General features: G+C 40.3%; 1 protein-coding gene across 1 annotated transcript in view; it reads left to right on the top strand.

Moving 5' to 3' along the window:
* ABCA13 (ATP binding cassette subfamily A member 13) overlaps window positions 1-27,856 on the top strand; it is a 230,961-nt gene that overhangs the window by 24,388 nt on the left and 178,717 nt on the right. The window contains exons 10-15 of the mRNA XM_077808719.1: window positions 469-633; window positions 4,533-4,710; window positions 7,653-7,792; window positions 17,391-17,504; window positions 20,734-20,824; window positions 25,913-26,089. Coding sequence (XP_077664845.1) covers window positions 469-633; window positions 4,533-4,710; window positions 7,653-7,792; window positions 17,391-17,504; window positions 20,734-20,824; window positions 25,913-26,089 — 865 coding nt within the window. The remainder of the gene's footprint in view (window positions 1-468; window positions 634-4,532; window positions 4,711-7,652; window positions 7,793-17,390; window positions 17,505-20,733; window positions 20,825-25,912; window positions 26,090-27,856) is intronic.

Genomic DNA, 27,856 nt, shown 5'->3' with positions numbered 1-27,856 from the left:
GAGTTCTGCCATTGGTGTCAAAGGGGGCCAGAGTTTCCCCTATGGAATCAGCCCGAAGTAGGAAAGGAGAGACAGAGCTGTGAATCTAGACAGCAGAAACATGCTCTGTATATTTCAATTTTAAACTTAAGGGGTTCTAACCGTAGAACACTTTTTGTAATTGTTGTATCTCTCTCTCACCAACAGAATTTGGTCCAATAAAAAGCCATTACTCTGGCCCACCTTATCTCACTATATTCAGACAAAGTTCAGGGACCTTAGAAAATTGTGAGGAGACTGTGGTCTCTCTAGTCATCAGTACCCATTCTGTCACAGCCAGCGTGAGAGCACTGAGAGAGCATTTGGGGGGAAAAGTGTTTGCTGGAGTTTTAAGCAGTGCAAGGGAGGCTGAGGAATTTATAAACTCCATATTGTCTAAATAGGGTGGATTTTATATTAATTGATCCTCATGTTTTTCTCTTCTTCAAGATCATGATACCTTCTGAGGTCAACAAGTTACTGAATGCAATGTTGGAAGTGGTCACTAGCATCATCTCCCTTTCAAATAAAGGCCAACATGTCCTTGAAAATCTTCCCATGTTCCTCCAAGCATTCAAAAGCATTGATCTGCTTGACATCTTGACATTTCAACAGGTATGTGTGTGATATTTCATCCATTAGCTGTGTTTATAGTGCAAGCATAATCGCCTTTGTTAGAGGACTTCATTAAGGTCAGGTACTAAAATATGAGGAGGAATGCTGGGCAAAATCATAATGTATCCCATAAACTGCTTGGTGGTGTTGCATAATGGGTGAGTTGAGCCTGTTGTACTCAGGTCTTGGTACATTTCATGGTCTCTTTCATCACCAGTACCCATTCCTGCCAGAGCCCAGGGTTTTCCTGGTGATCTCCCATCCAAATACTGCCCGCTTTTCTTGTTATCTAATTGAGATCACAGCCTAAACCGATACGGCAACAGGCTGTTTATTAACAATGACATCTATTCTGTTTGTCATGGAGATAATGGGGCACACAGTACTAACATTTTTTTTTTTTTTAATTAAAAAGCCATTCCTTTGACCCTGGTCTTGCAATGTTTCTTCATCTGCTACTTTTGTTATAGTGAAAATTGTTCACCTATTGTAAATCACATAACTCATTTCTCCAAATGTACTGTATGGGCAGTTGATAGATCCATAGTGTTGGGTGCTTGATTTTAGCCAGTGACTGGTAATTGTCTCCTTGGTAGGAAGGAGGGTTTTGTGGTTAAGGCACTGAACTCAGGACTGCTGGTTTCAGTTCTTAGCTGTGTCATGTGTTTTCTTTGTGACCTTGACTATGACACTTGAATCCCTCTCTGCCTCAATTTCCTGTCTGTAAGGAGAGGATGATGATACATTCCAAACAGAGTGAGGAAGTAAGCTCTTTGTGGCAAGGACTCTGACCACATGTATGTACAATGGCTAGTACAATGTTGGAGCTATTATAAAATAAATCATGGGTCATAATAAAGGACTCCCCTGTCTAAGGACCAGATTCTGCTACCCTTTTTCCCATTGAGTAATACCTTATTGCAACAGGTTGTCTTACCGTTTTCAGTGGCACTATTTTCTGGCGTAAGGTGTTACTGAGAGTAAAGATGATAGAACCTGACCCTAAAATTGCCAACCTTTAAAATGCCTCATCGGTAGGTAATGCATGCCTGCTTGTTACTACAGTATAATATTCAACGCTTCCTTAAATCCCACTTAGAGGGCAATATTCTTAGCAGATGTAAATCAGCATGGCTCCATTTACTTCAGTAGTGGTATGAAGTACCATAAGTACTTTTTCCCATAAGGCTCTAATTTGTATGACAAAGTTAAAAAGTCAAAACGTTACTCAGACAAGCCTGCCTGTTTGTCCTTTAAAGCTTTTCTTTTATTCAGAGCTTGTCTGGCTGTTCTGTAGGTTTGGTTCTTCTAATGCTCCACTTTCCAATGCGGCATTTGTCTATATATCTAACCTGATAACCTTCCACTTTCTGGGCTAGCTCTTCGGCTGGTATAAGTCATTGTAGCTCTATTGAAGTAAAGGGAGTTACACTGATTTACGTCAGCTGAGGATCTGGTCCTATCATTTTTTCACATCAGCTCATCTGATTTACAGCAGGTTCAGGGTCTTCTCAACTGTGAATAAAATATTATGTATTGGGCCTACCTCCCCAAAGTTGATGATTTGATAGTTAATCTTTGATAAAACTCTGCAGAGAGAAGACTGCAACAGCAGAGGGGGCCACCTAGTCAGTTTTGCTCTCTCATTTGCTGCTGCTTATGTCATCCTGGACTGCAACCCATCTCACCCTGAAGTTTTGTGTCTTTTCATATCTTCCAATTTCCTGATTACTTGTTCTAGCACAATCTTTATATTTTGCAGGGCTTTTTTTTTTCTTAAATGTTTCCCCTGGGAAATTTATGTCTGTGTCTGCCATCGAGCCTCCCCTCTAAACACCGAGGCAAAAAATAATCATTTAATTGTTTTAGCAATTCAGTGTCTACCTCTTTTGTCAATAAATTACCCACGTGATTTCTCAAAGGCCCTTCTGTCTACATTACTGACCTTTTGTTCCTTTATGTACCAGGAGAAAAGTTATTTATCTTAATCTTCCATTCATTCTCAGGCTTTGTAGGCTCTGCTACTTTATAGTATATGCCCTTTTACCCTTGATTATTTTGTTCACTTCTCAGCTCATCCACACTGGCCAAGTTTGTAGCCCTGGGTAATGGCAAATATAACCCTGGGGCATATCCTGAGACACTTTCCATCTCTCCTGTGTTGCCTTCCTGCTGGATTTTTACTCTAGTGATTGAAATACTGAGCTGCTTTCTGTTCTAAAGTGCACTGGGGGAATATTTTGTAATGGATAATTTATTTGAGAAAAATCACTTTTTTTTTTTTGGTTGGTGAACTGATCATGATTTTTTGCAAGTTTATTTGCAGATTAAAATCATTCACTGAATCATTTCTCTGTCACTCACAAACAGTTTGTTATGAATATTCAGGATTTTAAATGCAAAGTATTTTGATTGGGTCCTTGGGTGATTAAATGGTTAGTATGTTTCTCTTCCCTGATTGGGTGTGCTTAGAAACACGATTCCAATGCAAAGAGTCATGATATTAATTTCTAATTCTTTGCCTTTGTATATTCTGCAATACATAAAATTTTCTTTCAGTGAATGTTCGTGCCAGCAAATTCTTTTGAGATCTACGGATTAAAGTGCTATATAAGAGGTAGTGAGTACTGAGTTCTTAACTAGTACTCGTTATACTTCCTCTAGATCTGTGAACATGCTTCTTTCACTTTGTTGATTGATGTATTTAATTTAAAAAGTTTTTCAAAAGGTACAGCCTCCAAGCTGACCATAACCGATTACATTCTTAAAGTGAAGTTCTGCTTTGAAGATTGACTTTCTAAAAATCATGTTTCACACTGGTTGTGTCCCAGTGATTTCAATATTAAACATGTTCAGTTTATCAGATTAAGTATTTTCCCCCCAACCTCTAGTCTTGTAAACTCAACCTGAGATCTGAAAATCTAGCTAGGTTCTTTCTGACATGGGTATCTTCAATGATGATACATTTCAGGCAGGCCAAATGCTTGTTTTAGTTACACCTTTGCAGCCCAACTGTCATCCAGTTATGTCCTCAGTTACAATTATGCAACCATGTAACCTTCAGTGGGATTGCACAATTGTGAGCACATAATTTGAAAACTGTAATTGCACAGGTCGGCTGTTATTGGAACTTGGTTAACAACACAGTTGAAGGTGCATAAGCTATAAGCATAAGCAGTCAGATCAGTCTCCCAGAACAGCATCTGTTCTATAGGACTGACGACAATAAAAATCTATCTTTCCTCAGTAAAGAGGGATGATTTAATTGAAAAATGATTGTGTAAAATGGTATGTTCTTTATTAAATCTGGTCCTGGTGTATGTATATTTTGAAAGTACAACTGCACTTTAATATTTTGAACAAAGTACAACTGTTTCTTTGTAGCAGGCCCGTTTTCACAGAAGACATTCCCATCATGTAAAAAGATTCTTATTTTTGTTGTTGCTATCTTTATAATGTGTGAGAGAAGAGTAATGCGCTCAATCCCACTTCTGTTTTTGTTGAGGGAAGCAGAGTGTATGGAAAATGACAAGGTAATCCAGGGGTCTGCAATCTGATGGTCCTGATATTTCCATTCTTTTTCTGTCCAGTCAAGCCATGAAAATATGACATTTTCGAAAGGTTAAAGTAGTACATTATACTAACGTCTTTCACAGAGTATTCTGGCCATTAAAGTGGCGCTATCTTTCCCTGACAAAGATGGTCATGAGAACAGAAGAGAGCACAACATGCATCCATTCTTGTAGACAATCTGAAAACTGTCATTTTGTTGACCTCTTTGGATGCAGTAATGGGGAAGAACATCTGAACTACTACTGCAGCTATGAAAGTTATGACAGGATAGTTCAGGGCAATTGTGTTGTAATTGGGATTCCATTCCTTAGTAATTGTTGTTCTAGTTCTTACAGGGTGGGAAATCTAGAAGTTCCATTGTTGGCTCCCTTCAGTCCTTAATAAGGGCAGTCTGTAAAGAAGAATCCTCTTTCTTCAGCAACACCAACATGTTCATTGACATGCCCAGGATCACTGAGCTCTTGGAAGATGATATGGCAAAATACAGCATTCCCGAAGACTCAAGTAAGGGAAACATCAATCACAAGTTGCATATATACGTACTCTAATTCAGAGTTTGCTATGCATTCTAAACCTTTTCCTCTTAAATGGCATGTTGATATATTAACTGGCATTTCAGCTAGCTGACGTTGCAATCCTGAACACAAGGAATGATTTGATGAAAGGTTTTATTACACAGAAATGATTATGGAGACAAGTGACAAGCAATTCAAGTTATTTTGTATTCTTGCATTTAACAACAATAAATGACTCCCCTGTCTCAGGCAGGTCATATATATTGGAAGTTTATTGAATGTTCAAAATTAAATACATTATTAGATACAAGGTTGCAAATCTATAGTTATATACTTTTATTTTGTGAACTTGATGTTGTGGTATTTTATGATAAAATCCTTAAGCCTCTGAATACAACCAGAGAAGAATAACTTTTGTCTTTTCTTGTAGTTGAATTGTTGGCTACCATTAGAGTTAATATTCCAAGTTGTCTGCACCCTGCTTTTATTCTTCTATCATGTGTATGAGACTGCTTTCTAGACCTATCACACACCCCTACACCAATATTTGACTCATCAAAATTAATTTCTGTGATCTTCCAGGAAAGGAATTGTAACTCAGAGAGGCATGATTCCATTGTTGCTCCTCGGGGAGGGGTGGTGATGATGGGAAAAATATCTGCTTCTGGCTCTGTGACTAGAAGATTGCAACATCTTGTCTGGACTCAGCTGTTCAAGCTGGCACACTGAACATGGAGTCAGAGCTCTTCCCAAGCCCTGCCACTCACACAGGCAGGGAGTACCAGTCACATAGTCTTTGCTTGTCCTTCCACTACTAATAGTGGAGTTGCAGAGAGGGTGCACAGGGGATTGTGTATGGGTCCTTACCCCTCCTGCCCACTTTCCCCCTCCTTATAAATCTCAGTGGCCCTGGCTTCCAGTCCTGTGTGCTCACTACTGAACTTGCCTTATAGTCCAACAACTGGACAACACTTCCATAAAAGTTCTCGTCTAAAGGTTAGCTACAGTCCTCCATATGCTCATCATACCATCACTCTGGCCTGGCCACCTTTGAGCACTTGTTAATTTTTCTCCAGTTACAGATCTTGTTTAGAGGGGACTAATTTCTTAAAGGGAGATTGTGGAGGAATGATCTGGACAAAGGACTGGGGTCTAGAAACTCCTTGGTTACAATCCTGCTCTGACACTCACTCCTTGGTTTTGGGCAGGTCACTTCACATTGCTAATTCAGTCTGCCTTTGTAAAATGCAAATAATAACATTTGTCTCCCTAGCAGAGGTGGTGTAACTAGAGCTGGGTGAAATTTTTGTTAAAATTTTTTGGCAGGTACTGAAACTATTTGTGAATTTAGGTCAAATACAGCAAATAGTTTCTGCTGAAAAACCTTACATTTCTTGGGAATTGTTAAAATGATTTGTTTTGACATTTAGTTTCAAATCAATTTTTTTGTTTGTTTGGGGAGAAAAAACAAAAGCTTAGTTTTGGTTAGAATTGTTTTTAGAATTTTTTTGGTTCGCCACCAAAATTTAAAAAATCAATTACTCGCTCGGCTCTACTAAAGACATTACTTAATGTTTCTACAGTACAGTACACTGAAGATGAAAATTACTACAAAATATTACTAAATATTTCTAAATCTACTAGTCACCAAAATACCCAATGTAAACTAAGCATAGAAATTTAGACCTGATCCTGTGAAAAGGAGCCCCTTGACTTCAGTAGGGAGTCTGTCCACATGTTCCTTCTTGCAGGATGAGGGCCATGGCTCACAATGAGGTTATTAAGAATATACATCCATCTTAACATGCTTGACGATCAAATTTTACTTGGGTTAGGGGAATGGATTTTTCAGCTAGGCAGATGAAATATAGATAGGTTTAAAAAATGAATTAAACATCCTACAGTTCAGTTCCACATTTGCATCTATCTGCAGCTTTCTGAAATAGGCTGTGCTACCTTTCTTGATGAAGAAGCCAGTAGACATTTCACTGTCACCCAAAAGCTGTCTTGTCAAATAGAAAAGACAGTTTTCATTGAATGGCCTAAGAAAGTTCCACAAGTAAGAAGGTGTATAGCTGCTGATTAGAACTATGCTCGCCTTCTCTTGAGTATGAAAACAATGATCAGACTATTATAAATCCCTCATTGGTCTATAATTGGTGGTGCTAGTCTCTTTTATTCTTTAAAGAACTTTTGATCTGTATGAGAATTTATAGCAGTGAATCTTCCCTCAGCATTTATTTTATGTTTGTTTTGCCTGTGTACTTTGACTCCAAAACTGTAATATACCAATACAGCTTTTAGGATAGGTGCAGTGTATGCAGTGTTTTTACTAAGACCTGGTCTACACTACACAATTCGGTTGACATAAGGCAGCTTACAACGACCTAATTATGTCAGTGTACACAATACAGCCTTCCTCCCGCCAAAGTAAGTGCTCTTCTACATCAGCATGCTAACTCCACTTCCACGAGAGGTGTAGTGCTTATGTCAGTGTAGTTAGGGTGCCTGTGTTACTTATATTGGCTGTCTTGTCAATTTCACAGCTTCATGCATTCCTGGGAAGGACGCGCACCACCGGCGGAAGGAGGGTAGTGTGTAATTACTGCAGTGGCTGTAAGTCAACGTAACATAGGTTGACTTAGGGCTGTAGTGTAGACATGCCCTAAGATTCTGATCTCTTTGGGGGATGATTGTTCTCAGCTTATCTGGGAGTTGTGGATCCCCAGCTCCTCACAGGTTCAAGCACTTGGTGAATGAACTGCATCTCTCCAAAGAGCTGAAGTGATGGTTCAGTGAGAATTGAGGGTTTTCAGCACCTTACAGAGGCCAAGCCCTAAGTTAATGTGTATAGGCATTATGTTGCTGAATAAATCATCATATCTCTTAAATATGATCGATCTCTCTCTGTTTCTTTCTCTTTTACCACAGCTCCATTTTGCTTGCAGCTTTATCAGGAAATTTTACAGTTACCTAATGGGGCTTTGGTGTGGACCTTTCTGAAGCCCCTGTTACATGGGAAGATACTGTACACCCCCAACAGCAAAATGTTTAACATGGTGATAGAAAAGGTGAGTATCTAAGGAAATGAATAAATCAAATGTCTGTACTCAATATGGATGGTAGAAACAATGGGAAGTGTTTCCTTTAAGAAAACTGGCAGGGTTATTTCCCCAATATGTTCATCCTGCTCCCACTGCACATAAAAAAATAACAGTAGTATTTGTCAGGTTTCAGAGTAACAAGCGTGTTAGTCTGTATTCGCAAAAAGAAAAGGAGTACTTGTGGCACCTTAGAGACTAACCAATTTATTTGAGCATAAGCTTTCGTGAGCTACAGCTCACTTCATCGGATGCATACTGCGGAAAGTGTAGAAGATCTTTTTATACACACAAAGCATGAAAAAAACCTCCCCCCACCCCACTCTCCTGCTGGTAATAACTTATCTAAAGTGATCACTCTCCTTACAATGTGTATGATAACCAAGGTGGGCCATTTCCAGCACAAATCCAGGGTTTAACAAGAACATCGGGGGGGGGGGGGTAGGAAAAAACAAGGGGAAATAGGTTACCTTGCATAATGACTTAGCCACTCCCAATCTCTATTCACGCCTAAGTTAATTGTATCCAATTTGCAAATGAATTCCAATTCAACAGTCTCTCTCTGGAGTCTGGATTTGAAGTTTTTTTGTTGTAATATCGCAACTTTCATGTCTGCAATCGCGTGACCAGAGAGATTGAAGTGTTCTCCAACTGGTTTATGAATGTTACAATTCTTGACAGATGCTGTAGTTTCTTTTGGTAACTCTTGAGCATTAGCTCAAGAAACTCCCTGAAAAAGCACAAGATCAAATTCACACAGACACCCCTGGAACCCCGACCTGGGATATTCTGTCTACTACCCAAGATCCATAAGCTTGGAAATCCTGGATGCCCCATCATCTCAGGCATTGGCACCCTGACAGCAGGATTGTCTGGCTATGTAGACTCCCTCCTCAGGCCCTACGCTACCAGCACTCCCAGCTACCTTCGAGACACCACTGATTTCCTGAGCAAACTATAATCCATCGGTGATCTTCTTGATAACACCATCCTGGCCACTATGGATGTAGAAGCCCTGTACACCAACATTCCACACAAAGATGGACTACAAGCCGTCAAGAACACTATCCCCGATAATGTCACAGCTAACCTGGTGGCTGAACTTTGTGACTTTGTCCTTACCCATAACTATTTTACATTTGGGGACAATGTATACCTTCAGATCAGCGGCACTGCTATGGGTACCCGCATGGCCCCACAGTATGCCAACATTTTTATGGCTGACTTAGAACAACGCTTCCTCAGCTCTCGTCCCCTAACGCCTCTACTCTACTTGCGCTATATTGATGACATCTTCATCATCTGGACCCATGGAAAAGAAGCTCTTGAGGAATTCCACCATGATTTCAACAATTTCCATCCCACCATCAACCTCAGCCTGGTCCAGTCCACACAAGAGATCCACTTCCTGAACACTACAGTGCTAATAAACGATGGTCACATAAACACCACCCTATACCGGAAACCTACTGACCGTTATTCCTACCTGCATGCCTCCAGCTTTCACCCTGACTACACCACACGATCCATTGTCTACAGCCAAGCTCTGCGATACAACCGCATTTGCTCCAACCCCTCAGACAGAAACAAACACCTACAAGATCTCTATCAAGCATTCTTACAACTACAGTACCCACCTGCGGAAGTGAAGAAACAGATTGATAGAGCCAGAAGAGTTCCCAGAAGTCACCTACTACAGGACAGGTCTAACAAAGAAAATAACAGAACGCCACTAGCCGTCACCTTTAGCCCCCAACTAAAACCCCTCCAACGCATTATTAAGGATCTACAACCTATCCTGAAGGATGACCCAACACCCTCTCAAATCTTGGGAGACAGGTCAGTCCTTGCCTACAGTCAGCCCCCCAACCTGAAGCAAATACTCACCAGCAGCCACATACCACACAACAGAACCACTAACCCAGGAACCTATCCTTGCAACAAAGCCCGTTGCCAATTGTGCCCACATATCTATTCAGGGGACACCATCACAGGGCCTAATAACATCAGCCACGCTATCAGAGGCTCGTTCGTCTGCACATCCACCAATGTGATATATGCCATCATGTGCCAGCAATGCCCCTCTGCCATGTACATTGGTCAAACTGGACAGTCTCTATGTAAAAGAATAAATGGACACAAATCAGATGTCAAGAATTATAACATTCATAAACCAGTCGGAGAACACTTCAATCTCTCTGGTCACGCGATTGCAGACATGAAAGTTGCGATATTACAACAAAAAAACTTCAAATCCAGACTCCAGAGAGAGACTGTTGAATTGGAATTCATTTGCAAATTGGATACAATTAACTTAGAATAGAGACTGAGAGTGGCTAAGTCATTATGCAAGGTAACCTATTTCCCCTTGTTTTTTCCTACCCCCTCCCCCCCAGACGTTCTTGTTAAACCCTGGATTTGTGCTGGAAATGGCCCACCTTGATTATCATACACATTGTAAGGAGAGTGATCACTTTAGATAAGCTATTACCAGCAGGAGAGTGGGGTGGGGGGAGGTATTTTTTCATGCTTTGTGTGTATAAAAAGATCTACACTTTGCACAGTATGCATCCGATGAAGTGAGCTGTAGCTCACGAAAGCTTATGCTCAAATAAATTGGTTAGTCTCTAAGGTGCCACAAGTACTCCTTTTCTTTAGTAGTATTTGTGTTTCAATTTACTCCATTTACTTCAGTAAGTTTGCATCAGTGTCAATGAAGAGAACTTGGCCCAAAGTTTTGCAGTCCCTGTTCAAGTGAGCCAGGAAAACCATGTTAAAAGTGTTGTAGTGAGCCTGCAGTGTCAGAGTGCAGGGGCCCTAGGTAAGTCCTTGGTGAGTAAGAGTTAACTTCTGCCCCACTTCGCCCTCCTTTTGCACAGCTGCTCACAGGAAAGGCTGCATGAGGGATCATCTGCTAGTTCTGTGTTTGTACAGTGCCTAGCACAATGGAGTCTAGGTCCATGACTAGGGCTTCTAGGTGGTACTGTACTAAAGCCTTTGGGAAGATAGGCTGTATACCTCAGGTCAATGGACTGGGTTAAAATCCAGGCTTGGGTGCTTCTATGTTTTCTTTTTGATTCCATTAACTTATTTTACTTTATTGTTACAAATACTAATCCTTGAAGAAAAGACCTTATTGAGCATAGCTGGGTTTTTTTTTTCCTGCTGCTTCATTCCTCTCCTTTACCATGCTAAAATGTAATCACGACTATAGATCTGCTCATATGGTTTTCCTGGCCAGTGCATATGAGGCTTAATTGTGCTACAAAACAGTACCAACTCTGAATTATAGATGATGGGTGGGGTTTTCAAATGAAGTCAGGAATCCCACTGAAAGTCAACAGAATTTGAGTGCTTAACTCTCTTAGGCACTTTTGAACATCCCACCCTTGTCTGTGCAGTACATGGTATGTCTGTCATATCCCTCTACTAAATGGAAGTATGTTAGATATGTTCATATACACACAATTGGCTCAACTAGTGGAATTGTTCCTTTAGTTCACCTAATTTAATCTTGTGGCATAGGGGAGTGGCAAGGAGGAGGGTGGTGTTAAGACAACTCTTATGAATTTTCCTGCCTATACTGTACAAATACCTGGTTAGCTGATGACATTGGTGACTGCTTATATGACGAAAAATTCTAAGGTTGTTACTTGGCAGGTATCCTGTATTTAATAGTCCCAATCCCAAAGAGTTTATAGTCGTGTTCACAGACACTGTTTTTGTTCTATGCTTGTACAGTGCCTCTCACAGTAGGGGGTCCGTGACCAAGGCTCTTAGGCACTATTGCAATACAAATAAGTAATAAGTATTTTGATCTATTTTTAAAAGGGCTTGGAGGTCAGAGGAAATATTTGTATTTACCTTGCAAATATGATGCTTGTTATGAAATCTTAATTATTACAGGAACGGTAATTTAAGTCCATTTAAAATGTGAAATAAAGCATTACTGCTTGATAATGGTATACAAAATATTTTTTAATGATAGTGTTTTCCATGGTAAACATATATCAGTACAATGTTCTGACTTTTACTCTAAAAAAGATTTTAAGATGTTAAAATCTAAGTGAAATGATAAATGTTAGAACTACACGTTAACTTCACAATACTCCTTTGTGAATCAAAAATAACACTTCTTGTGGTTTCTTAGTTTACAATTAAAATGAACTTAGTTTGGGTGACAGGCTATATCTCCCTTAGTCTGCTGAGTTGAATATAATTAATTTTAAAACTTTAGGCTGATTTAAAAAAAAGAAGGTGCTCTTTTGATTTTTACAGGTGTGAACTGTAAGTGGTGATAAAACTCTGTATACAGAATTGCATTCTGCTTTACAGTGACACCAAGAATAATGCATTGTAGAGATTTCCAAGTTATTCTGCCAATTAGTATGGCACAGCCACTATCTTAATGGGATCCATGATAAGACAGCTACATCTTTCGGCACATGTTGAATCCTAGTCTAGATCTTAAGTGAAACGAAGTCTACTCAGTAACAGCACTGAGACTGTCAAGTTATCTTCAATGAGACAATTTTACTTTGTTTTTTTCATCTTCTGTAACTACACAGATTCTATCAGATATTATAGCCCAATAAACCTATTAACATGCTTGGACCTCAGACAGTTCCATCAGCTCATTCAAGATGTCTTGTAAAAATAAATGCTAGACTCACCAAGTTATCAATGATAAATTATCTGTTTATTTGTAAACATGGAACTAGCAGTAGATGCCTCCATCAAATCCATCTTTACTGTTCCTGTTGCACAGTCTTACTAATTATCATACCCTATGGAAATTAAGTAAAACTAAATTATCAACAAATATCCTAAATATTGGTATTGAGTCCAATCCTGCAGCCTTTACTTAGGCAAAAGTGCCATTGAAGTAGAGGTGCAAGTTTTCCCCTAACATGGACTGCAGGATCGTACCCATTCAACTACTATTCCCCAGGGGTAGCTAGGTACATGCTACAAAGACTGGTAGCATTAAAATCTGTTTACATTTCAGGATAATTTTCATGTTTTGTTTCATAAAATGGAATATCTCATCTCAAGATTACTGACAACCATTCTTACAATAAGTTATTAAATTTGCTTTCTACCTGTGATAAATAAACAATCCTGAGGTTTAAATCAATATTGACCAGTCAAGTTCACACACGCAATAAATGACTATATGCCGACTGACATCAGCTAAGTTCAATGGAAATTTTTGTTCAATTCTGAGCCAATCAGAAAGCATGCATCTCTGATTCTTGATTGGCTCATCAGAGGCAATGTGTCTTTCTTGCCATATTATTGCATCTCCATTTAGGATGATAGTTTAAAGAAAGAGATGTTACATTTAAGAAGTTTATAGCCATTGAAAGATTTTTTTTTTCAAATTTTTCCGATTAAAACAGAATGTATGTAACAATACAATTCAGAAGTAAAAGTAAGAAAACACGTCTGACAAATTCATCCTGTTTTTGGATTCCTGCCGCCTTGCTCACAAATCCTTAATATGAAAGGCAAAGCCTTTCTTTATAAATATCAAGCCTTCATAATAAGATAAAGGAGGTTTTTATTCTACAACTTTAATTGGGTTGTCTCGTGAAGTTTGGCATTTGAAAAAAAACACATTTGTTTCAACTCCCTTCATGATGAAAAATTATATTACAATGAAATGTTTTAACAGGCTGACAAATAACCTCAAAAGGATGTTTCTAGCTTCACCTTATTCACAAAACTAGGAGGTTTATAAAAGGGTGAGTCTGAAGGCAATACCAGAGAGGACTTTTGGTGGAATTCAAGTCTCCAGCCTTAACCAAAGCTGCTGTCCAGCACACGTTGCATTCTCGGCCTCTTGCGGTCCTGGGATGGAGCGTGCTAAGTGTAGATAGGGTTGTCAGGGAGCTATGAAGCGCTAGCAAGTCTTTACTGAGCTTGTGCAAACTGTTTTGTTTCAAAAGGATTTTAACTTTGCTAAATTTGGGGCAGATTTTCCCAGGGACAGTAAAAGGCATACCCCTGACACAAAGGCCAGCCCCTGCCCAATTTCATGTTCTTGCTCCAGGGCACGGGGAGGCTGTTGAGCTTTTTAAAGGAAAGGTGAACAATTTTTTTTGACACAGAGGAAATTTTGCCCAACTTTTTTCTAAGAAATAGCTGAACCCTTTTGGCTGACGTTTCCCCCCCAAAAAATCAGCCCCGTGGCAGACACTTGTCATGGAAAATTTCAGCCTAAGTGGTTAAAGTTTGGCAAAGTTATATGGACCTTTAAACAAGGCTTTATAATGGGAATTATCAGGCAGGGGTAGTAATAGGCAGTGCTACAAGCCCCACGTATAATGCAGCTGTTTTCATTCTTTAGATACATCTACTTACCTCTGAGGAGACTCTCTACTGAACTCTTCCTTCACAATTTTCCAGGTCTTAAAGGCACAATAACCACACACCAGCCAAGCAGTTCTTAACAGTCTATACACTTTCTCTGTTAGTTTTTAAGTAGAAAATGGTGAACTAGGACTTAAAGTTTGGGCCTAGTCTAAATTTTTAACCCTTCCTTTATTCTGAATTGAACCTGAATCTTCAGGGTTTATTAAGCTACATATGTCCCAGTGATAAGCATCCCTCTCTACCCACTTTCCTACTTGTAATGAAGCCCTTGTGGCCCCTATCAGAAGATCTTATTCCCAAACTGTCCACCAGCATCCCCTCTCTAAAGACTTAATATTGCCAGAGGGAAATGTAGTTGGCTGCCAGTGGCCATCCTAGCACCTCCTGCACAGCTAGTGTGGGGAATGGGTCACCAGTGACCTTTTCTGTTTTTTTTTTTTTTTTTTTTTGCTGCTTAGGCAGGCATCTCTTGTCGCTTTACACTTCCAGACTTTATCTGAATGTCTTTGTAGAAGGCACTTAAATGGTGCGGGACTGTGCCAAAGTTCTGCACTTTTGACAGGAAATATTAGAATAAATTTACCCCCAATTCTAATTTGCAACTCAGTGCAGAAGCTCTTTTTTGCTGGGGAATGCTGTACGTGACTACCCTACCACCATCATTAGAGCATAATGAAGAGGTCTGGTTCCTAAAAACAGTTATGACTGCTATGATATTAACTTAAGCAAAATTGATATCACAGCATTCTCTAACCTTGAGCTGTAGATTCCTAATCTATTAGGCAAGGGGAAAATAAGACAGATGTTTAAAGATAGTTGAGAGGAAGCATAGTCTAGTGATTAAAGCATGGCAGTGGGACACAAGATTTGGCCCCACAGCAGTGATTTCAGATGGAATATGTTCTTTCAGTTGTTTTTATTTTCCAATCTGTTTGTTATGTTTAACTTTTATTCCTTATTATTTAATCAGGCTTCTTAGCTTGACCAAATACTACACTTAAGATACTTTGAAATACTAGTGATTTCCCCTAATGAGAAGTTGTACATAAACATTTGATTGATGTAGTGCAGATACAGGAATATTCTGAAAGTACCATTAATTAGCTGTGTTATCCATTACCAGTTTTTTGCATGTTGTATGTAAATATCTGTGTTTTTTAACAGAACCAATGGAAAGTTAATTGCCAAAACCAAACATGAACAAACACTTGCATGTGTGTAAGGGTGGGGCAGGGAAAGGGGCATAATTTTATAGGCTTTGAATAAATCCTAATGTTCAGTAGCCATCAGACATGGTGAGGTGGTGTATTTCACTAGAAAAAATGATGCCACAGATCCTGCTGTCTCACCCCGCCTCCCCCGCCTGTCAAAATGGCAGTCTAAATTTTAGTCCGGTTTAAATTATCTTTCAGAAGTGTTATCTCTAATAATACTGATCCTTTTCATTTTGGTGTTTGTTCAAGAATCAGCTTACAACTCAGAATGTCTCTCTCCACACACGCATGCTCCTTTTTCGATAATCCCCTCGTATAATCTACCTTTATCATGATAATAATGATCCCTTACAAGCATTAAGACAGAACTGGCCATAGAATGTAATGCTTCAACTAATACTTATCTGTATTTCCAGAATGAGCTTAAATCACCATTAGCAGCAGTAGCTTATTGTTTTCTTTATCATAGTTCAATCAAATTTGGAGAGCTAATTATTGTACAGATGTATGTGTATTGATATAACATTAATACTTCAGTCAGTGGTGTACTTATATATTATAACTCCTATCAATATCCTGTATCTGTTTTTGCTATTTGCAATCGCATCATCATCAAATTCAACTTTGCTCTCTCTGTCAGGATCAGGCTCTATGAATTGTTCATCTATTATTCCCTAAAACATTTTTTTGTGACACAACTGAGGTGTTCATGTGATCTCTTGAGCCTATTATTTATACAACTTTTAGAGGTGGTCAAAAAATTTCATTAAGTTATTTTCTGAGGGAAAGTGCAATTTAGTCAAAATTAAAACATTTAGCACCAACATGTACATTTAGATGACATTTTGACAGGTTAAAGTCCAAATGAATTGTTTAACTTTCTCACTTTGTGTCGCAATGTTTCATTTCAATATTAGCATGCTTCATTTTGACTTAAATATTTAATTTAAATGTTACATTTAATATTATACCAATTCAACATTACTGAAACAGTGTTTCTGAATAATTTTTTGGGGAATTTAATGCTAAAATTCTTTCCTAGTTTGTGATTAATTTGCTCATCTTATCAGGTCCCTTCTTTGGTACCCCCTAGTGATATTGGTACGTGATTTCAAACCTAGCTGCAGACACCTTGAGTGATAGTGGAACACACTGAACCTTCTTGTTGGCTGGGTCGTATGAAAAGTCAGTCCAGTCACTACTAGATCTGGCTAAATGTGAAAAGTTAATTGATTTGCTGATCCTTTTGTGAATAAAATCATTGAGGCTGAGTCATTGTGACTGTGAAGTCATGTTATTCATGATTCATGTATATTTGGAGAAACCACCCATGTTTGTGAAAACTGAACTTTTACCAGTTTTTACCACGGACTTTCTAAAAATTCACACTAGAATGTGCATTATTCACTATTCTGTCATTCAGAGTCCATCCTTTGGTGAGGGCAGAAGGAAAGGACTTGGCTGCTACCCCCTACAGTCAAATGAGAAGGTCCCTAATTCTGCCTTCTTCCTTACTGGACCTTGCTAGATCTCCCTGACTCAATCAGCACCAAAATTGTCCTCAGGGTTGAAGGAACTGTAGGTTGCATCCAGATATTCCACTTATTCCTCCCAAATAGGCGGTGCTGTGATCAAGAGAGAGGCTTTAATTTGAACCTCTTTTATTTTTTGATTGGCTCTCTCACTAAAATATTTTGTGGTACCATGTATGAAAGGCAGTATATAAAAATAAATTGTATATTATTACTCTTCATGTGGGAAACATAAACACAGCAGGAAGCCTTTTCTGTGATTTGTTAGTCTCTGAATTTTTGTTTTCCTTTGAAGATGAAAGGAAACACAATGCATTTACTTCTGACAATTAAAGTTGACATGCAGAGGATTTTCAGGACATCTGAACCACCCAAGTTGCTCCTGTTTCCACAGGAATTACTGTGTGCAGTTTTCATTTCACTTGGCTTCATTTCTTCCTTTAGGCTAATCACACATTTGGTTTTGTGGACAACCTGAAAATTTATTCTGAGGCATGGCTAAGGATGTCTGAGGTTTTTAAGAGCAGTGAAAACTTCCTCATGGTCAATCAGCTCCAGGTTGGTGAATTGTCGATGACTTCCTACTTTCCAATACTATCCACAGGAACAAATAATTGAAGAATTAAAGTAGCCTGTAAAGAAGTGGTAATTCTAGAAATACTAGATCACTATAGGAAATGGAGTTCAGGATCAGCCTTTACAAAGATCCTGGCTCTCAGGAGGAGGAATTACCAGAAATTCTGCAGGATAGCGGTGGTGGTACAGTCAGCACAGACATATGAGTTTTTCTTATGAGTGGCACTTGAAGACAGTATGTCTGTGACAGTAAACCCTGCTAAAGTTTAGATGATAGATCTACAATGGGGTGGTCCTGAAAATCTTTTCAATTTTAAAGTAGCTAGAATGAGTAGTTACCTCCCTGTCTGCAGTATTACCATGTGATACTGGAAATACTATGAATAGTACAATGGCGAACAGTCACTTACCGAAGGCAGCAATTCTCAAACTTTAGCAACCTGAGGACCCCCATTTTGATTTAAAATTTTTTGGGGGCCCCCAAGCCTCCCACTCAGCCCCAGGCCCTACCCCCACTCCACCCCTCCCCCTCCTCTTCCACACCTCTTTCCGCCTCCTCCCCTGAGCACACTCCATCCCCGCTCCTCACCCTGTCTCCCAGCGCCTCCTGAACGCTGCTGAACAGCTGTTCCCTGGCATGGAGGAGGTGCTGGGAGGGAGAGGGAGGAGTTGATCAGTGGGGCCCACGGACCCCTGGAGTATGTTTGGGGACCCCTTGGGGTCCGCGGACTGCAGTTGAGAAACGTTAATCTAAGACAATTGGCAAGTTTTTAAATACTCTTTACAGCTTGAACTTGCTTAATTCTCATAATTGTCTTCCCCAATGTAATTGATCAGGTCTCACAGGGACAATGGAGGAAATTTAAAATGCAACAATAGCAGTGACTGCTAAAATGTAGCACCTGGTTAACAGTTTTTCCTGTCTGTTTCCAAGTCATATCTTCTTTCTTTAGTCATTAAAATGTAGTTTTGGCACTTTTTACTCTTCACCATCTGCAGAGCCATTAAGCTGTGGAAGAATAAACTGATGCTCATGCATCAACAATAGAATTGTTAATTAAGATTCAATTAAGGAATGTTACTTGTGATCCCTGAAAGGCCTCGTGGAGCTAATTGTTAGTCCTTGTTCTTGGAAACTGAGCAAATGAGATATAGAAATTGAGACAATGAACATGGAAACTGAAGATGCTATTTTCCAGATAATATTGTTTGTACGACTGTTAATAATGCAATGCTCCAAAATGTTGTGTTTTACAGAACAAGCAAAAGGAAAGGTCTCTTCCCTAGCCAATTTACAATAAATGTATAGATTTCAGAGTAACAACCATGTTAGTCTGTATTCGCAAAAAGAAAAGGAGTACTTGTGGCACCTTAGAGACTAACCAATTTATTTGAGCATAAGTGAAGTGAGCTACAGCTCACTTCATCGGATGCATACTGTGGAAACTGCAGAAGACATTATATACGCAGAGACCATGAAACAATACCTCCTCCCACCCCACTCTCCTGCTGGTAATAGCTTATGTAAAGTGATCACTCTCCTTACAATGTGTATGATAATCAAGTTGGGCCATTTCCAGCACAAATCCAGGTTTTCTCACCCTCCGCCCCCCCACCCACAAACTCACTCTCCGGGGGGCGGAGGGTGAGAAAACCTGGATTTGTGCTGGAAATGGCCAACTTGATTATCATACACATTGTAAGGAGAGTGATCACTTTACATAAGCTATTACCAGCAGGAGAGTGGGGTGGGAGGAGGTATTGTTTCATGGTCTCTGTGTATATAATGTCTTCTGCAGTTTCCACAGTATGCATCCGATGAAGTGAGCTACAGCTCACTTCACTTATGCTCAAATAAATTGGTTAGTCTCTAAGGTGCCACAAGTACTCCTTTTCTTTTTAATAAATGTATAGATGTGACTCAGTGAGTTGGGGAAACAAGGGGTGAGGAAGGTTAAAGGTGTACAACAATAAGGTTGTATGGTTACTTATTTTAAGCATGTGCATACTTTCATGTATCTGCTAAGTACAAGGGGCCAGAGTCTGATGTTCTTGTTCATGCTGAATAGTACTTTATTCCATGAGTAATCCCACTGAACTCCCATGGAGTATGGAGCTATTATACTGAATCAAGGGGATCAGAGTTGGAGAGGAAGTACAATCCAGTGGTTAGGGCACTAGCCTACTAGTCACTGTCAGAGACTGTTTGTATGACCTGGTGCAAGTCACTTAGCCTCAGGTCCCCATCAGTAAAATAGGGATAATAGCACTGCCCTATCTTACAAGAGTGTTGTGAGGACAAATACACTAAAGATTTGTCAGGTGCTTGTCCGTAGGAGGGGGTGTTTTTATCAGTGGTTCTTTGGTGCCCAAAGCTGTTGGAACCATAAGCCTGATCTTTAGTTGCATATCATTATGAAGTGTATCTGCCATTTTGGAGCCACATTTTCTTCCATGACATACAAACCTGGAGTTAGCTCACTAATGCCATAAATTATTGACAGCTAAAATGTGGAATCTTGAAGTTTTCTATAGTGGGCATCTTAATTTTTTTATAAATATTTTTACTCTTAGTTAAGGTATGTGCAGATGTTAGCGATATTCTCCACTTAACTAACGATTCCTACGTAACATCAGGTTATGAGTTTGGGGTCTTTGTCGTACGTTTGAAAAGGCAGGGTCACACCTTTGGCCGTATTGCACTGAGAGCAATGGCTGAAAGATACCAAATGCCAGTTCATTTCCCAGTAACTCTCAACTCTGATTAGGGCAGCAGTTCCCCAGGGAGAGTTTTAAACAACATGAACAGATTTTTTTTAATCCTTTGCTGATCTTAAACAGCCAATTAAGAAAACCCTACAATCTCAGTGCTGGTTTAATAATGGAAACAAAAGAAAACAACAAGATGAAGATGAGGATGGAAATGTATGGTATGATATATCAATCTGTGATAGGCACTTACTTGGTTCCCATCCATGTAGTATCTAATTGCCTCAGAATCTTCAGTGCATTTCTCCTCGTATTTCCGTGAGGTCATTTTACAGATGAGGAGCTCAGGCATAGATACTAAGTGACATGCCCAAGGTCACACAGAAGAAATCTATGGCTGAGTAGGGAGATCTATGATTCTTTGTCTGTGTGTGTATGTAAAAAAATTCAGCAACTCTGACTATCACAGATGCTATCTTGCAAATCATTTCTCTTACTTTAGGAAGCTCTCCAAAACAGTTTTATAAAGAACTTCATAGAAAGTCACTTGAATATTGATGTGGGGAATCTCATTGGAAAGCTGCAAGAGTATGGTAGGTATATCTGCATATGGACACACAAGATTTATTATCCCCATGACATTGTGTTTGACTGAAATTTAGCAGTAATAACTCTTGGTTATGATTCACATTGCCCTTACTTAAATAAAAACTAAAAGTGCATTTTACAATTATCTCATTTTAGTTGCAAACATTTTTAATATTGTTTGCTCATTTATCCTTTTGTAAAGAAACACAGTTAATTTTGCTGCATCTTACCTCATGTCCATACAATTAAATTCCATCCATTTCACTAACAGATAAAGATTAATATTTTTAAAATAGAAATTCCCTTATTTTATAAATAATTTGAATCCAGTTCTTTCCTACCTTATGGGCCTGATCCTTTCAAGAGCTGAACACCCACAACTTTTGTTGATCCAAATGAGAGTGGCAAGTGCGGCTGGGTGTAAAACAAGAATTCTGTTTAACAAAAAATTTTGAGGGTCTGAAATTTGTTTCCATTCCACATTGGAATGAAAATGAGATATTTTGAAATATTTCATGTAAAAACATGAGACACACAGAATAGACAGTAGCCTAATGGTCAGGGCACTTATCTGAGATGTGGACAATCCAGGTTCAAGGGCCTGCTCAGCCTAATTGTGAGTCCTTTCACTTTCATTTGTTGGTGCTGATCCATTTTGAATAAATAGGAAAATATCCATTGGGTCAGAGAGGAAAACACTGACTGTATAACCTGTTGGTGAGTGCACTCACCTTTCATGTGGGAGACCTAGGTTCAAATCTGACTGGTTTGGAGCAGGGACTTGATCCAGGTGAAGGCCTTAACCACTGGGCTATTTTGGGGGGCACCTGTTTCCCTCACTGTCTGGTTATGAACAGAAATTCCAATAGGTACCCAAGAAAGTGTTTCAATGAATCTGCATTCTCTGACACCCAAAAGTTTCACTGAAAAATTCTCAACCTGCTCTACTTGCAAGTGCTCATTACCTCTCGGGATCAGGACTGTTTCTTGGGCATTTGATTCTGTAGCAGAATCTGCAGAAAAGGTACCTGATTCTGCAAGGTTCTTTGTCCCTCCTCAGAGGTGAAGGCCATTGAAAATTGACTCAGGACCTTACAGGAGTGGCTCTAAGGTAAGTAACAAAGCAGAAAGTAGGTACCAGAAATAGCTGTGCAAAGGTTGCTGTCTTAGTATCTGTCAAGGTTCCTTCCCCACTCTGAACTCTAGGGTACAGATGTGGGGACCTGCATGAAAGACCCCCTAAGCTTATTTTTACCAGCTTAGGTTAAAAACTTCCCCAAGGTACAAACTTTGCCTTGTCCTTGAACCCTATGCTGCCACCACCAAGTGTGTTAAACAAAGAACAGGGAAAGAGACCACTTGGAGACGTCTTCCCCCAAAATATCCCCCCAAGCCCTACACCCCCTTTCCTGGGGAAGGCTTGATAAAAATCCTCACCAATTTGTACAGGTGAACACAGACCCAAACCCTTGGATCTTAAGAACAATGAAAAAGCAATCAGGTTCTTAAAAGAAGAATTTTAATTAAAGAAAAGGTAAAAGAATCACCTCTGTAAAATCAGGATGGTAAATACCTTACAGGGTAATCAGATTCAAAACACAGAGAATCCCTCTAGGCAAAACCTTAAGTTACAAAAGGACACAAAAACAGGAATATACATTCCATCCAGCACAGCTTATTTAACCAGCCATTAAACAAAAGGAAATCTAATGCATTTCTAGCTAGATTACTTATTAACTAACAGAAGTTCTGAGACTGCATTCCTGATCTGTTCCCGGCAAAAGCATCACACAGACAGACAGACGCTTTGTTTCCCTCCCACTCCTCCCAATTTGAAAGTATCTCATCTCATCATTTTGGTCAGGTGCCAGCAAGGTTATCTTAGCTTATCTTAGCTCAGGTGAAAGGGTTTTGCCTCTGATCAGGAGGGATTTTATAGCACTATATACAGAAAGGTGGTTACCCTTCCCTTTATTTTTATGAAAATATTGCTAGATTATTTGAGGAAAATGCAGGAGAGGATATTTTATTTAATAAGTTCTGAAACTTCCCCAAGGATTTTACCTTTTTATATATTTAGATGTGTTGGTTCCATGTAAATTATGCAACTTGTGAAATATTGCTTTCACTTACAGAAACATGTAATTATGCAATATTCCAAGCACGTAGCAAGTCAGTTGATATTTCTCATGCTCAAATATTTAAATGATTAAGTTATAAGAGAAAATTTAAAAAATGATGTATTATTCAAAATAAGGTCTTCTAAAGATCAGCTAGGGGGAAAATCTCTGGTGACATACATGGATGCTTAACCTTGTTAGTGCTAGGTTATTAGTATTAGGAATATTCTAGCCCCTGAGATGCTACAAAACCTATATATATATATATATATATAGTATTATTTCTTCTGTGCCTTCCTGTTGGGTAAAATAGTAGATATTTGTATGGTATCCCCACCCCTGTTCCATTGCTTGTGTTCCTTCTGAATCCATCCCATTGATACTGGTTTGCCTTCTGCTTCTTAGTACATCTGTCACTGTCTCATCTCACAACTGCCTCTCTTCCTGATCCTTGTTCATCTCTTCTTCACTAACAGTGCTGCCTTCTATCCAGATCTGTTTAGTGCGTTTCTGCTTCTCTGCCTTCCCATTGTAATACCTGCTGTGCCACCACTCAGGTGCACTGAGTCCCAATCTTATGTTAATGAGTTAATGACTCTGACCAAGTCAACTCATCACCTAATGTTTTTAAGGATTAAACACTCAAATGTTGTTTTTAAAACTTTTAAGAACCTGGAAGCTCACATTGGCCTTCCCAGTACCTATTTTTCACTCCTCAAATGTGAATAATTATTCGCTGGGAGATGAGCTAGTTTTGTGGGTGTGTTAGACTTTCCTCACAAGTTTCTGTTAAATCCAATTGCAGTAAGAATTGTTTTGAGTTAAAATTGCCCCGTGCTGTAAACCCATTGCTGTGATTATTCTCTCCAATATAATTAGCACAATCCACACAAAATTATTTGCAGATCTGAACTCCTCCAAAGGTTGAGGATGTTCATACTCCTGGTTTTGGTGGAAGTTCAATTTTAGAGTGAGGCCAGCTGTGAAGTTCCAGATCCAAACATCACTAATGATTGGAGGGCCTCCAGACCAGGGATTTCTGCAGCCCAGCATCTCCCACAATTCTGTTACAACTGAGCTAATCCCATCCACTCTCTGCAGTTTCTGGAGGTGGTTCCAAGCTGCAGCACAAGTGTGTGCTGGCCACACCTCATTCTCCTACATGCTGCCAGATCTTCTGCTTCCATGGCAGCAGTCAAGTGACAGTTCATTTGCTTCCACCCTTTCCTTCTGCCTTTATGATTTTCTAACCATTTTGGGGCAGTAACAAGCTTTTTCTTTCTTCCAAGCCTCTTTCCTGGTACAGGGTTTGTTCAGTGTTGTGGTCACAGCCACCCAGCACCTCTCCTGCAGTATCTCCCTGCTGAGCTCCTCTGTTGGCAAAGTCCAACAGGTGCTCTATAGGGGAGGGAGTTTTCCAAGGCTCAACAGAGGATAAATTATGCCCAGCCTTCCTCCAGTTACCTGAACCAAGCTGGGACAGGCATGTTGGGGCCCCTACCTCCACAAATAGCCATGACTCCACTGAAGAAAATCCAACTAGGGAAGACAGAACAGAAAAGTGACAGGCTCTGAGAAAGAAGAGGGCTTCATTCAGATTACCCAGGCTGTAAATCCTGGGGTGACTAAGAACCACAGATTAGACCTCAGCAGGGCTGTCACACCCTACCCCCATCTTAAAATGGGAATTGAGAACCTTGGGAAGAGAAGCAGCGCTCATGTCTAGCCCCCCTCCTTCCCAATTTGAATTAGGGAGTGCTGATAATGAGACTCCATCTCCTGCTCAGGAGGCAAGGAACCCCAAAGGGGAAGACTTAGGTGGAGAGGTTTCGAGAGAGCTCTAGACTCTGCACAAGCCAAGTCACAGAAGATTACACTCTGGTTGCAGCCAGGTAGTAATGCCTGCAAAGCATGCCAAAAGGTCAAAAAAGCCCCAGAAGAATACAAGGGGGAAGAAAAAGTCCAAAAGGTAAACATCCTCTGACTCAGGAGCCTCCTCCTCTTTGGAGGAAGGAGAGCTCTCGGGCTCCAAATCTGAGCAGGACTTGGGATAAATGCAACAAATGTGGTGGTGGGTTTTTTTTTCTGTGCGTTTGTTTTGTTTTTGTGTCCCCCCCCTCCCCGCCCCGCATCCTGAGAAGTTTGCGACCATGAAATTCTCAGCCAGACATCCAAGTCAACAGCCAGGAAGCATATGTGGTTTTGCCCCTGGATGATCTCTCCAAGCAAGTCCTGTGCTCCTCTGAGTTCACGGGATCTCTCCTCTTTGGAGAAAAGCTAGATAAGATAGTGGCAGAAAATGCCGCAGAATCAAAGCAGGTTGTCCTCTCTCCTCTGAGTAGTCTAAGACGGGAGTACAAGCCCGCTTTCAGGCACACACATCCCTGTCACTCATCCTCCTCACAGAAGTACCAGATGAAGGATATCCAGTTACACCAAGGACAAGGTTTGGAACTGGGCTCAAGTAGAAATTGGAGGACAGGCTTTGTGTTGGCAGCCCCTGCCTTATGACTCTTATGAAGTCCTGTGTGGACTTCAAATCTGACTTGCTCCCCAGATGGAAACTCTTCTGGCTCTCCCATGAGTAGTCACTCTCCTGTACATCTGCTCTCACAAGAGCAAGGGGATGGAATTGGTACCTGTAGGGGTGAATCTGACCCATAAAATTCACTGTTCTTTTATCTCATGGTCAAGGTAATCTTTCCAAAATTGGGATACCCATAGCATTCTCACTGCACTGGAATGGAATGTGAAGTTAGGGAGGGACTTTATGCATCTATGGGATTTAGGAGCATAGTCCTACAACATAGTACTTGTGCTCCTCAATTTCCTAGGCACTTCTGAAAATCTCCCCTTTAAATGATATTTTACAAATAATTTTATAGTTCTACAATACATTTACAAGAAAACATGGCTCTGACCTCTATATGTTGCCTTGAAACCAATAGTTCCCAATGTGTTTACTCTTCTCAGAGTCTATGATGGAGAAAATGCTTCACAACTCGGTGACTGAGCAGATTAACCTATTGGCAGAGCTCATGGTAAATATCTCCTCCTGTGTGTTACTGGATCGCTTCCAGCATCTTGAATCTGTGGAGAAATTGGAGGCGAAGGCACAAGAGCTCATGCAACAAAATAATTTCTTGGCAAGTAAGTATCTCATTTAAAATACGTACTGACAAGAAACCCCTGATTTCATAAAACTATCATTCCCATATTTTCCCTGTTACAAGAGTGCTTCAGCGACGTGGCAGCCAGGAAGACAGGGAGTAATAAACACATAGAAAACACATATGGTAAAAATACAATAAAAAAACCCACATTTGCCTGCTAAAATTATACCCGTGATTCTTGAACACTGTAATGCAAGCAATAAAAACTAGTGATATTGCTATTATAACTGAAGAATCACTACTAAACAAATTCCTGGAGTCAGTTATGCCTAATAAATATGATACCAGGAACAACAGATAGTAATATAATATACACTGGAGGGTAGGGATGGGATACAGAGGGCCCTAGACAAATTAGAGGATTGGGCCAAAAGAAATCTGAAGAGGTTCAACAAGGACAAGTGCAGAGTCGTGCACTTAGGACGGAAGAATCCCATGCACTGCTACAGACTAGGGACCTAATGGCTCAGCAGCAGTTCTGCAGAAAAGGACCTAGGGGTTACAGTGGACGAGAAGCTGGATATGAGTCAACAGTGTGCCCATGTTGACAAGAAGGCCAATGGCATTTTGGATGTATATGTAGGGGCATTGCCAGCAGATCGAGGGACGTGATCTTTCCCCTCTATTCAACATTGGTGAGGCCTCACCTGGAGTACTGTGTCCAGTTTTGGGCCCCACACTACAAGAAGGATGTGGAAAAATTGGAAAGAGTCCAGCGGAGGGCAACAAAAATGATTAGGGGACTGGAACACATGACTTATGAGGAGAGGCTGAGGGAACTGGGATTGTTTAGTCTGCGGAAGAGAAGAATGAGGGGGGATTTATCATAGAATCATAGAATATCAGGGTTGGAAGGGACCTCAGGAGGTCATCTAGTCCAACCCCCTGCTCAAAAGCAGGACCTATACCCAATTAAATCATCCCAGCCAGGGCTTTGTCAAGCCTGACATTAAAAACTTCTAAGGAAGGAGATTCCACCACCTCCCTAGGCAACGCATTCCAGTGTTTCACCACCCTCCTAGTGAAAAAGTTTTTCCTAATATCTAACCTAAACCTCCCCCCTTGCAACTTGAGACCATTACTCCTTGTCCTGTCCTCTTCCACCACTGAGAATAGTCTAGAACCATCCTCCCTGGAACTACCTCTCAGGTAGTTGAAAGCAGCTATCAAATCCCCCCTCATTCTTCTCTTCTGCAGACTAAACAATCCCAGTTCCCTCAGCCTCTCCTCATAAGTCATGTGTTCCAGACCCCTAATCATTTTTGTTGCCCTTCGCTGCACTCTCTCCAATTTATCCACATCCTTCTTGTAGTGTGGGGCCCAAAACTGGACACAGTACTCCAGATGAGGCCTCACCAATGTCGAATAGAGGGGGACGATCACGTCCCTCGATCTGCTCGCTATGCCCCTACTTATACATCCCAAAATGCCGTTGGCCTTCTTGGCAACAAGGGCACACTGTTGACTCATATCCAGCTTCTCATCCACTGTCACCCCTAGGTCCTTTTCCGTAGAACTGCTGCCTAGCCATTCGGTCCCTAGTCTGTAGCTGTGCATTGGATTCTTCTGTCGTAAGTGCAGGACCCTGCACTTATCCTTATTGAACCTCATCAGATTTCTTTTGGCCCAATCCTCCAATTTGTCTAGGTCCCTCTGTATCCTATCCCTGCCCTCCAGCATATCTACCACTCCTCCCAGTTTAGTATCATCCGCAAATTTGCTGAGAGTGCAATCCACACCATCC

The sequence above is a fragment of the Eretmochelys imbricata genome, chromosome 2 (assembly GCF_965152235.1).
Source record: "Eretmochelys imbricata isolate rEreImb1 chromosome 2, rEreImb1.hap1, whole genome shotgun sequence".
NCBI classification, from domain to species: Eukaryota; Metazoa; Chordata; order Testudines; family Cheloniidae; genus Eretmochelys; species Eretmochelys imbricata.
The sequence above is the reverse complement of the archived record's forward strand: the minus strand, read 5'-3'. Positions and strand labels throughout refer to the sequence as shown.